Below are 12,655 nucleotides of genomic sequence, written 5' to 3'. Positions count from 1 at the left end.
AATGGATTTTTTTATTTGTTTACAAATCTTGCACTTGATAGAGATTTTACTGTAGTTGCAAAGAGAGCTTTGCTTTTACACAAGTATGAAACTCTCTGAGAATGGGAGATAATGATAGGTTTTTAGTGCTGAATATAGATTACTTCTATGTATCCAGAATCTAAATAACCAGGAAGCTCAACCAACTAGAAAAACAAAACAAAATAGGGCAGGTCAAAGACTTATTTTAAAAAGCAAAGTTGCAGGAGATGTCAGGTTTGGCTTTATATCCATCTGTATATCCATTTATTTTTCTACACTAAATACATACATATTGCTAGCAATTATCATTAATGTACTATAGGTTTTTACCATATTTCATTAGTGATCTGAAAAAAATAACTGGATTGTGTTAAAGGGCTTAATTAATTAATGGTCTTCAACTTAATTAATGATCTTCAACTGAGAGGAATGTAATATAAAATTATGGAAATTTTTATGTAATTAGTTTTATTTTCAGTGTAATTTTTAGAAAAGTTTCTCATTCTTAGACATTCCTAATTATGCAAGATGGAAACATGATCATAAAGTTCTCCTTCTTAGCCCCTAGTTGCCATTAAAATCCAGTCTCTCTCTAAAGTACTTTGCTAGTTATCAAAATAACGTAAAGAGGGTAAATGAGAATATATAAGACAGATGAACAAATTCCAACTATATTTATTAGTTTGTACAAATTATTCCAGGAATAAAGTAGAATAATGTTAATATGCAAAATTTACTTGATTTTTGTAAATTTTGACTTGTAAATTAATGATGCTCCAGTCTTCAGTGCTTTGTTTCTGATGGGGTAAAGTTATTTGAAATTTAAATCATAAAAATAATTATTTATATAGACTATTACATTTACCTTTAATATTCAGTGCAAATTACAAAATAGATGTAACCTAAAATATTTCATGCAGTGGTACTTACATAAGACTAGAGAGTCATATTTGATGGTTCCAAGTTTCTTTTAACCATTATACAGTGTTTAAAATAATTAGCTTGTATGTATGGTTCTGATTTTAAATGATTTCTTCCCTGTCTAGAGGACTAGAACCACACAAAGCTACTCAACAGTTCAAATCCATGGGAATCTGTCGGGGTATTATTAAATCCCATCAAAATAGGTAGTTGCTGTTGTTATTAATATTATTATTTATAATCTACTCATTTCTTCCTATCCTTTTTTTTTCAGACATGAGGTACTTAAAGCTAGTCTTACAAACTGATATCTATCAAAATCAATGTATGAAATATATTAGCATTCTATATGAATAATGTGCTTTTTGTTGTTTCTGAGGAACCATGCAATTTAAAATTAATTATGGATGAATTCTAAGTGGTCTAATCTGTGACTTAGATGACCTTAAACACTGAAAAGTGACCAGTTAAATAAATGAATAGGTCTTCATGCAAAGCAAAGAGTTAAAGAGCTTCCCTAACAGTTGTAGGATATGATTCTGATCATTTTTACATGCATGTTTGTTAGACACTGCTGATTTGAGTTGGAATTTTCCAGGGTATTTATAATTTACTCCATCAGGTCCAAATTATATACTGTATCATATTTTATTACTATGTTTATTAAATTGTTGGAAACTATATAATCGGGTCCTGATAGAAAAAAAAGACAGTTTGCTCTTCAACTGCAACACATTTAGGTTTGTTTTTATTTTACTGTTGATTTCTAAGAGTGTAAATAATACCTTTCTGTCCCAGTGGGTACAGTGGGTACAGTCTTGCACAATTTCTCAGGGCCTGCCAACACACTGAAGTTCCATCAAAGGCACTGGACTCAAAAACATTATCTGAAGTGTTTTTGTTTCCCATACCTTTATAAGATTAATTGACTAGAGCATTCTGGTGGAGCTGTGAGTCCATTAATCTGACTGAAATTGATATGATCAATCCTGGACCTAGTTTTTGAGGGAGAAGGTATGTGTCAACTGAAATGTTGAATGCCCCTGATTTTTTATCTTTTAGACTCAGATAAATCCACAAGGATATTTTAACTTTGGTCATACTCCTATCCTTGGAGGTAGATACTCATGAAGTATCATAAATAGAATTTGACCTTTAATGGGAAGGCAGGGTTTATACAGGCATTATTTTAAATAAATAAACTTGCCTCTAAACCTTATTTGGTGGCCTTGTAGGATGTGTATATGTGTGTGTTTTCAAGTAGGTCTTTCCAAAGCCTAGGATATTTTGTTTTATATAATGTTTCTACTTAAAACACCTAATTGTTCAAGAGTACCCTTTTTCACACTAAAGAGAAGAAGGGAAAATATTAAATAGAGATAAATTCCGCAAGGGCCAGAGAAAGGCTGCCTGCAAGCATTCACGAATCACTGTCTCCACCTAGTGTAGGCTTTCGGGAATTAAGATTCTGGAGTCCTTAACAATGCTGTAAAGTTCTAATTTATGTTATGCACATGTATAGTCATTATAGCTCTGCCTGCTGGTGCCATTACAGTTAAGGTCTGTCAGCTCTTCATTTATAAAACAGAATATTAAGATGTCTATTGCTTTTACATAAAAGCTCATACTGTGCTGGAACTCTGAAGTCTAATGGTCTTTAGTCAACATGAATGTTTATTAACAGTGTAAGTTGAACTTGACCAGCTCCTTTTAAAGACACGGATGCACTGAAGTTATCTAGTACCTGCAACCAGAAGAATTAATGTTTTTCCTTTCTTGAAAAACCTTAAAATTAAACTGAAAAGTAAGTTTCTATCTATACATTGATACAACTATGATTCTAGAAATTATAAGCTTATGGTATAATATGATCGGAGTTTTATCTTTGAATCCTTACACTTGATAATTAAATTCTGTCCCCACCCTTTTGCCAGGATATTGTTTAAATTCAGTTTAGACTCTTTTATAAAAAAGATTCCTTAGCTGTGAGTATGGCTGGCTAGAGATTTAAATTACCTCTCCCTACCCCTCTTTGGTGTTTTCATTCTAGTCTCCTAGAAAACAATGGCCTGGAGCAGCGTATATATGCTAAGGTTTTACTAGGAAATGCAGTCCTAGGTAAGCAAAAGTGGAAGAAAAGGGAGAAATGTGTCAGGAAAGGAGGGAAATAAGATACTAGGTGGAGTATTAGGGAGGTGGCCATAGTTTCCTAAGTAATCTCACTTAGGATGACTTCCACCGGGCTTGTACAACCACTGTATCTTGGTGAGAAATGGGAAGGGATATATTTATTGACTTCTTCTTGTCTCTAACTCCTTATTAATCAAAGTTCACTCCAGGACACACTGGCCACCCCCTCACCTCTAGGTTATGTTAGTGACCTTTCCAGGGCCTTTTCAGGTAGTCACTGGGGAAGCCAGAGCCATGCTCCATGGTGCAATGTTTTATCTGCATGCTGAAATAGTGGAAAAATCCTGTTAGATCTGGGAAATGGAGCCACTCTGGTTCCTGATCCAATGGGTGTTAAGGAGGCTATGCCAATGCCTGGCCCTCTCACTAGCGGTGGATGAGAGCATTGGAGGTGGTAGAAGATGAAGTGACAACACGGGTGGCTGAGGATCCCCACTGAGCATGTGAACAAAGGAAGCTTATAGGGCTGAGTGAACTTGAAGAGACACAGGAAGTGGGGCCAGTTCTATCTACCTCTTGCTCCACTCCAATCCACTTCACCTCTAATGATATCCCAATCTCTTAAGAGAACAAGATGCTCTCAAGTCCATCTCAAGAGGGGAAGTGACATTCCAGTACTTCAATGTTGCATTCTTCTAACATAAATTTTAAAAAGGGTTAGCAAATTAAGCCTCAGTCCCCCATGCTGACCTTAAGACTAATTGATAGGCATTAACTCCCACCTCCTCCACCCATTCTAGTTTTCTCTTACTCTTGTCCAGCACTTTGTTTAGTCTGGGTTACTTTATCCAAGACTTTATTTCTGAGAGGTGTCAGCTCTTTATTTCTCTGCCATTATCAGACTGACTGCTATAATTGCCCATTTGTACTTTTCACCGTGCATAGAAGCACTAAGTGATGCCCTGAGGTCCTGGGTTTCAGACTTTTGCCTCCTCCTTGCCTCCATTGTGTAGGAGAAAATTTCACTCATAATGGTAATCAAGATCAGTTCTCCAATCAATTGAATAACTCCTTTATTGACCTTCTGATCTACTGGCACGAAGAGCCCAAAGTGGTCAGGTAATGTTAGTTTCTGTAGGTCCGTGGGAGACTTATTGTATGTTATGGAAGAACCATTCCCATAGTGAAAATTAGCACTCTAACCTGGAAAAGCCTGCGTTTGGAAACAGGAGCACAGATTTTGAAGTTGGCCATAAGGAGTGATGGTAAGAAGGGCCAATCCTTCCTCTACCCATTGGTTTCTGAACCCACACATTCTAGCTATTGAGGACACAACACACATATTGTTGGAGTCACTGCATATACTGATCCTTTAGGATAGCACCCAAACCCTGAAAAGTGTTTCCCAAGCTGGAACCTTAGTTGAGATTTTAAGGCCATTTCTGTATTCCATCAGGCAAGCTGCCTTTTTTTTTTTTTTTTAAAGATTTTATTTATTTACTTGACAGAGAGACAGCCAGCGAGAGAGGAAACACAGGCAGGGGGAGTGGGAGAGGAAGAAGCAGGCTCCCAGCGGAGGAACCTGTTGTGGGGCTCGATCCCAGGACTCTGGGATCACGCCCTGAGCTGAAGGCAGACGCTTAATGACTGAGCCACCCAGGTGCCCCAGCAAGCTGCTTTTGAGTGATAAAGTACAATGTAAGACAAGTGAATCCTGTGACTCACTGTTTTACCTCTTTTGCTGTAAAATGTGTCCCTTACATATAAACATTTTCATGGGCACTATGGTCATTCCGTCCACTTATGATGGATGCTCTCTTGTAGGCATAAACAGGAGAATTAAAATCCATATGCTTTGTATCCTCCCTGTAGGTTCATCTTCATACCTTCATACCAAATCTTCCAGTTTTGCTATTTTGAAGCTCCTGAACAACAGGCCAAATCATTAATCACTGCCCATGAATAAATGTATACCCACACTCTGATTACCTATTCCTTTCTACAAAGTAGATGATCAAGTGTGGTACTCACAACTCTACCTAATAGGACAATTTCTTTTCACCACTGTTCTTCAGAGACTATAACATAGCAGTAGTCCACTTCTGACCGGCACCAACATATCATACTGACTGCTTTGTGAACCAGGCTTGAATCCTTCTGGCCAATGGCTGTAGAGAAATCCCCTTAAGGACATATGTGTATATTAAGGGAGAGGAATCATTGCAATAGACTAATGCCTTCTGGACTTGGCTTGAGCCTGATCCTGAATGTACCACTTCCATTTTACAGTAGAAGGTAGTTGCATCTGTCTTACCTTATGACATGAAGGATATGACTACACCCAGTTCATTATGGGTGGTTCAGATTTCACAGTCACTTGATGGTACAATGCTCCAGTTCTCAGTCTCAAAAAAAAGCTTTTCAATACACCAGGGATTATTTTTCAAAAACAGAGTTGTTTCCTGTTGCAGAGTATGATCTTGCTGCAGAATGCCAGGGTCTATAAAGCAACAAGAGTATGGGTCTTACCAGAGACTTAACACAGCATCCTCACCACTTCAGATACCTCCAGGGTCATTGGGTCTGGCAGGTCATACCATCCAGGAGACAGGGAAGCTTGTACTACCACCTGGAACTGCTTCAGATTCCTCTCATGTTCTGAACGCCTGTTGAAATTGACAGCCTTTTGGGATATCTGGTAAAAGGGTCAGAGCAGTATTTTTGAGGTGTGGTACATGTTGTTTCTAAAACCCAAAAGGACCCATCAGTGCTGTGTCTTTTGTTGTTGATGGAGTAAGAGGTATAAAATGCAACAACTTGACCTTTATTTTAGGGGAATATCCTTACATATATCAGACCAATGGACACCTAAAAATTCCATTGATGTAGCAAGCCCTACATTTTTATGGGATTTATTTACCACCCTTTGGCAAGCAAGAGGAGAATAACAATTTTGGCTACTAATGTGGAAGAAAACCAAATGCGTGTGATTTCATGGAAGTCAAGGGAAGTCAAGTCAAGTGAAGAAAGCGTTTAAGGAAAGAATGATCTTTTGTTAGACACTGCTGTTCAGGTGTATCTTAAGAAATGAGTTTTAACTTTGGTAATGTGAAAATTCTGATGGGGCAGGTTTAATGGAGTTTCAGAGGGGAAAATCTAATTAGAATTGTTCTAAGAGAAAAGGAGAGAAGAAGAGGAGATTAATCTTTTAAGGAATTTGCTATAAAGGAATACACAGAAATAAGGCAATAACTGGAGGTGGATGTGGGACGTATAGAAGGTTCTTCTCTTTCTTTTTTTTTTTTTTTTAAGGTGTCAGACTCTCAGATATTATGGAGATGGAATGACTCAGAGGACAGGAAGATTAATAGTTCAGGGCGGAACAAAGTCCTAGATGAGACAAGATAAGGACCTAGGTCACGAGCAGTTTTGGCCTTAGACTGGAGCACAGACTGCTTCACTATAGCAAGAAGACAAGCAAAGTGTAGGCGTCTAGAGCAGGGGAATCTGGAAGATTTGCCGATGGGAGGAAGAGGAAGGTCTCTTTTGAACACTTGTGTTTTCTCAATGAAATAAGATCTCCAGCAGCACTGAGCAATGGATGGCAGGGTATGGGAGGTTTAATGAGAAGGAAATGGTGTGTTTCTCAGAGGCCTGGAATTATTGGGCTGGAGGAAAGCAGTGGAATGACCCAGAAGTCCTAAGGGCCCACTTGAGGTTTGTGGTAGTACAGTTAAAAATAGTGGTTGTCAGCAGTATCATACCCGATACTCCGTTTGTATAACAAATATTTTGTAACGATCCTTTACTACCCTAAAATAAAATTCATGGTTAAGATAACCTACACACCCATATAATTTCTAAAGAAATGCCTGTCTAGTAACACTAATGTTAGTAAAAGAAAAATAATTTAAAAATAAAAGTAATATACACTTCAGTATAAATTTTCAGTACAGCTATACTGGACAACATGATTATGTTTGCAGAGTCTTATTCCTATGTGTAATATCAGCTAAATGTGTGAACTACAAATGCCAAATGATACAGTTGTGTTATACTTGTGACTCAAAAACCATGAATGGTAATGCCATTAGTGATAGAATTTTTCCAAAAGAGTAAGTAACACATGAACCATCAAAAAAATTTTCCTTCTTTGAGATATTTGAGGGTGTTGTACTCCTAGAAAATGTGGTGTGTATTATAATCATGCAAAAATACTTTGTTTATTATAAAATGTAGTTTGGTTTTAGACTCTGATAAATAGGTAATAAAATGAATGTTTGGAGGGAAATTTGAATGTCTGTGGAATGCAGGACAAGCTTCCTTTGTGCAGGACTTCCCCATACTTTGAAGGACATTTGGTATTCTTCATTCCCTGCCAGTTGAAATAACAATCATTGTGAGAGCCCAAAACTCCTCAGATTCTCAAAACACTCTGTGATATATCCACCCTGCCTCCCAGTGTCATTGTTCTATGTCAATTTATTGTGATTCCATTCATAGTTTCTTAGGTGTTTTCTCTAGCCACTGTTCAACTGTTGAAGTATAAACCTATAGTAGGTAAAGAATTGAACCAGGGGTTGGTTTCTATTTTTTAAAAATTGACCACAAAGAAGGAAGAGTACGGCAGTGAGTCAGGACAAGAGGGTGGCTGTTATGCTGAACCATGAATCCTAGCTAAGTATAGCAGGAAGAGTAGTGCTGGCAGGGAGGTATGGAGTGTGACAAGGTGAAAGAAACAATGGTTTGGAGCATCTGGCAAGAGTGAAGAATTGTTAGAGTGGGATGCTTAAATATGTGAACTAGAGAAAAGGGAGATGGTGGTGAGAAGGTGGGCTTCTTGCAATTGCAATTTTTGAAGTGGTCTAGTTCTTTGTAATGACCAGTTTGAGTCTGTGTTCATGGGAAGGGTAGCTGATATGAAATGGAGTTAAGATCATTAGAGGCACTGAGAGGCCAGGGGAGATTGTCTATTTAGATATTTAAAAGACACTGAATGATTACAGGAACAGAGAGGGAGAGAACAAAAGCAACCCAGGATGGTAAAATCTTCAATAAATGAGAGAGAAGGATACAGAAAAACTGATATGAATGCAACAAGGGAGGATAATAGGTGCTCTGGTCTACTGTTATGTGCTTCGAAGCAAAGACCTTTGCAGTCTGGAAGTGGTTATGAGGAGCAAGAAAGAGAGCTTCCACATACACCTTCAGGGCCAGGAGAACTCGAGACGTGGATGAAAAAAACTACAACTAGAGAGGTTTGCAATGGAAGCAGATCCTTAGGAGATTGTCAGGTATTCAGAAAAATAAAAATTGATGTGAACTAATTTTGTGTATTCCTGTCATTTTCACCAGCAATAGCAGGAGCTTACCACCTTCTGAGGTTTATTCATTTTCCCATAGTTCAAATATATTGTCTGAATGAATGAGCTTTCCATTTCTCCTTAGACTTCATTTGAGGTCGTTGGTATTTAATGTATGTAGCTAACACTCTGGGAGGCATTGTGGGAAAATAAAACATGATTTCACTGAGAGAAGAAGAGAAATGTAACACAGGGGCTATATGCCCTGGCTTATAAGAGCCCTCAACTTGGTTCCACTTGGTTCCATGTTGGTAAGGAACAGGTGTTTCCTGCCACCCCACCCCTTGCTGCCCAGGCCCCAAGAATTTCCATCAAGCTTATGGGAGATTGAGTACTGCAGATGGTTCTGATGGGGTTGGGCTATTTCACAAAACTTTAAGGCTCCAATGACCATCACATATGCTCAAAAAGTATAAGTGGGTTGCTTCTTGTAGTCTCACTCATTAATTAGTGATTTATTATATTAGTAAGTGTCCATCATTTCCTCTCCAGGCTCAGTATGGACTTAGCTATATATAGTAATTTTTCTCTTGCCATAATGTTAAATTTTATTGGCTAATATTGATTTAGGAATTTTACATCTTTAATTTTAGGTAAAATTACTGTATTACTTCTTAAATTACCAGCAATAGACTTTATTATGAAGATTATCTCTCCTTCATGGAAGAAATTAACCAGTTTTCTTTATATTTATGGTTTAAAATATTTTATATAGCATGAAAATGATCTGTTCCATGACCTGTGAAGTTATGTGAGCAAGGGCATGTTCTTTATTTTCTGTTTCAAATCTGTGAGGTTTTTTAAAAAATCATTTATTTCCATCAGAATTTTTGCATTTGTTAACTTACACGTGCATAATATACTCTTTCAATCTTTTCTATGCTAAATAGTTAGCTCAATCTTCCATTTGGTTTGTATTATAGTAATCTAGATTTATTTGCAAGAGATTTGCTATTTTATTTTTATTTCAAAAACATTTCTTTGAAACATTCTACTGATGTTCTATTTTCTAATTTATTTATTTCTATTTGAATATTATTTCCTTTCATCTGTTTTCCATGGGACAATTTTATATATACTTTAAAATAATTGACTTGAATGTTTATTAGTTCTCCTTTTCAATTTGGCTTTTAATAAAAAAACCACTTAACATTATGAATTTACCTTTGAATGTAATTCTATATTATATGTTTTCATGATTCTTATTTTCATTGCTTTCTAAACAGCTATTGATCATATTATTTTTTTCTTTATATGATATAATAGTATTTGGGGAGAGAGAATGTGTTTTGTTTGTTTGTTTTAAAGGTTTTATTTATTTGAGAGAGAGAGAGTGAGAGAGAGAGCACTAGCAATGGGCAAGAAGGAGAAGCAAGATCCCTGCTGAGCTGGGAGCCCGACGTGGGGCTCAAGCCCAGGACCCTGGCATCATGACCTGAGCAAAAGGCAGATGCTTAACAGACTGAGTCACCCAGGTGCCCTGAGAATGTGTTTTTTAAATTATGTGATTGGAGTTGTAAATTTAAACTTTTATTTATATCTACTTTTATTCTATCATTTTCCACAAAGTGTGGCTTTTTAATTTTCATTTTAAAACTGTATTTAAGCTTACATTGTTAGTATGTGGCAAATACTACAAATGTTCAAAGAATTGTTGAGAAAGGTATTTTCTGTTAGTAGGCTACAATGAATATAAGTAAATTATCATACTTACATTTATTAGTTATACCAGTCAGATATTTAATATCCTTATTTGTTACCCTAGAAAAATTTACCTGGTGGTTTATAATCTGTTGGTCTTGTAGTGATGTCTCTCACAATAATTGTGTTTATGTCAGTTTCTCTTTGAATGTCTAAAAAGTTTTGCTTGATTTTTTTCTGTTAGTATTGTTATTTAAGTCATTGTTATTATAAAATGGTTACTTTGACTTTTGCCTCAAATTCCACTGTCAGTTATGACATTGCCAATTTTTCCTGATTTTTAAAAATATTTTGAAGTGATATGTAATCTTACTAAATTCCTTTTTGTTTCTTATTTTGTTTTAGGTGGGCCATAAAACATGAAGGGACTAATAAGCCAGGCCAGTGGAAACATTCCAAAGTTGAAAATCCTCTCTGGAACAAGCTTACCTACATGTGGCCAGTTCTTCCCAGTGGACAACTTAATGAGGTTGTATCTTTTAGTATAAGAGGTGGTTGTTGAGATTTCCTTTTAGGCCCAATATGTGCTCAATTTTTCTGAAAATTTCCATGAATCTTTTAAATTATAGTTGTTAGGTGCAAGAGATGAATTAATTCTGTTTTTGTAGCAATTCATTAGAAAGGTGTGTTTAAGTCTTTCATTATGAAAATGAACTTATTTCTTCTTGTAGACTGTCAAATTTTACTTTATGTATTTTTAAATTTAGTTCTTAGACACATACATACTTAGAAATATTATTTCTCCCTAGTGAATTGAAACTTTAATCATTATGTAGAGACTCTCCCTGGCTCTAGTAAAAAAAAAGTCTCAATTATGCCATATTAATAGAAATAGCCCAGCTAATTATTATTATTATTATTTGCTTAATATATCTTCTTTCCATCCTTTTACTTTTTATATTTTGATAGTCTTCTGTTTTAGGAGGGTCTCTAATAATCAGTATATAGTTAATATAAAAACAATTATCTGACAATCTTTATCTCTAAACTAAAGGATTTGGTCTTGTCTATTTATTGTCATAACAAATATATTTGGATTATTATTTGCTTTCTATTTGTACTGCTTTTCCTGTGTTTCATTTTTTCTCCATTCTTATGTTCTTTTAGATTGATTTTTTTTCTCATTATATTTTCCTCTCTACTAGTTTGGAAATTGTACATTCCATTTCCATTCTTTTTTATTATTACTCTGAATGTTTCAGTTTGCATATGTAAATGATCAAAATATAAAGTTAACAAATGTTATTTACTTTTCTCGGAAATAATCAAGAACACTAGAAAATCTTAACTTCAATCACACGATTTGTAACTTATTGTCATGAAATTTATCTTTTTGAAACTTCCACAAAATATTAAATTGTTATAGGTAGCAAATGTTTATTTAGCTTTAACCCCATTTTTTCCACTTTCTTGTTATAATTCCTTCTTACATCTCAGTTCTTCCACCTGTGATTACTTTCCTTCTACCTCGTATACCTTTCTTTTAGTTACTGGTAGCAAACTCTCTCAGTTTTTACTTATATGAAAATGTCTTTTTGCCCTCCTTTATATAAGGTATTTTCACTTAGCAAATGGAAGATGTCATCACTGACTTCCACCTTCCATTGTTACTATCCAGCAGTCATGTATCATCCTAAATGTTATTCCTTTGAAGGCAATCTCTCTTTTCTCTGATAGCTTTTAGTATCTTTCCTTTCCTTGGTATTTTTCAGTTTCACCACAAAATGTCTGAGAGAGGATTTCTTTTTATTGTTCCTGCTTGGGGTTCTTGACACTGTGGCTTGGTATCGTGCATCATTTCTGGAAGTTTCTCACCCATTATCAAATATTATCTCTTTTATATCCTCTCATTCCATTCTTTACAGAAAACCGTGATTAGGTGTAAGCTAGAGCTTCTTATTTTGACCTGCACGTCTCTCAACCTCTCTTTCATAGTTTTCATGTCTTTGTCTCTTTGTGGTACATTTTTACATCATGTTTTCAGACATATTTCTTTCAGATAATTAATTTTCTCTGTAGCTTCATCTCATGTATTTTATTTTTTATTTTCTTATTTGTTTTTTAAAGATTTTATTTATTCATTTGACAGACAGTGAGAGAGAGAGAGAGAGAGAGAGAGAAGGAGAGAAGACAAGCAGGAGGAGTGGGGGAGGGAAAAGCAGGCTTCCCACTGAGCAGGGAGCCCGACTCAGGGCTTGATCCCAGGACCCTGGGTTCATGACCTGAGCCACTGAGGCACCCCTATCTCATGTATTTTAAACTACAAGTGAGGGTCAGCCTGTGTTATGATTCTTAATGAAGATTATTTTTTCTCTTCTATAAGAAAAAATGTTTGAGACAATCTAGTTTACTTGGAGCCACCTGGAGGGTATTATTTCTGGCTTGCCTTTTCAATGATATTTAGCCTATTGTGACTTGTTTTATGAGGGAAGTTTTCTGTTAGATCTCCCATGTTAGCTAGGTCCTGAAATTTGTCTTCTGTGTCCTTCCCCTGTAAGACCATGGAAGCAGAAACTCAA

The 12,655-nt window shown here is 35.9% G+C and overlaps 1 protein-coding gene across 1 annotated transcript in view; it reads left to right on the top strand.

Annotated features, from left to right (window-relative positions):
• DCDC1 (doublecortin domain containing 1) overlaps positions 1–12,655 on the top strand; it is a 415,749-nt gene that overhangs the window by 330,731 nt on the left and 72,363 nt on the right. The window contains exon 21 of the mRNA XM_057317241.1: positions 10,482–10,605. Within this exon, the coding sequence (XP_057173224.1) occupies positions 10,482–10,605 (124 nt within the window). The remainder of the gene's footprint in view (positions 1–10,481; positions 10,606–12,655) is intronic.

Source organism: Ursus arctos, unplaced genomic scaffold, assembly GCF_023065955.2.
Source record: "Ursus arctos isolate Adak ecotype North America unplaced genomic scaffold, UrsArc2.0 scaffold_23, whole genome shotgun sequence".
Taxonomy (NCBI): Eukaryota; Metazoa; Chordata; class Mammalia; order Carnivora; family Ursidae; genus Ursus; species Ursus arctos.
This window is presented reverse-complemented; position numbering and strand designations above follow the sequence as displayed.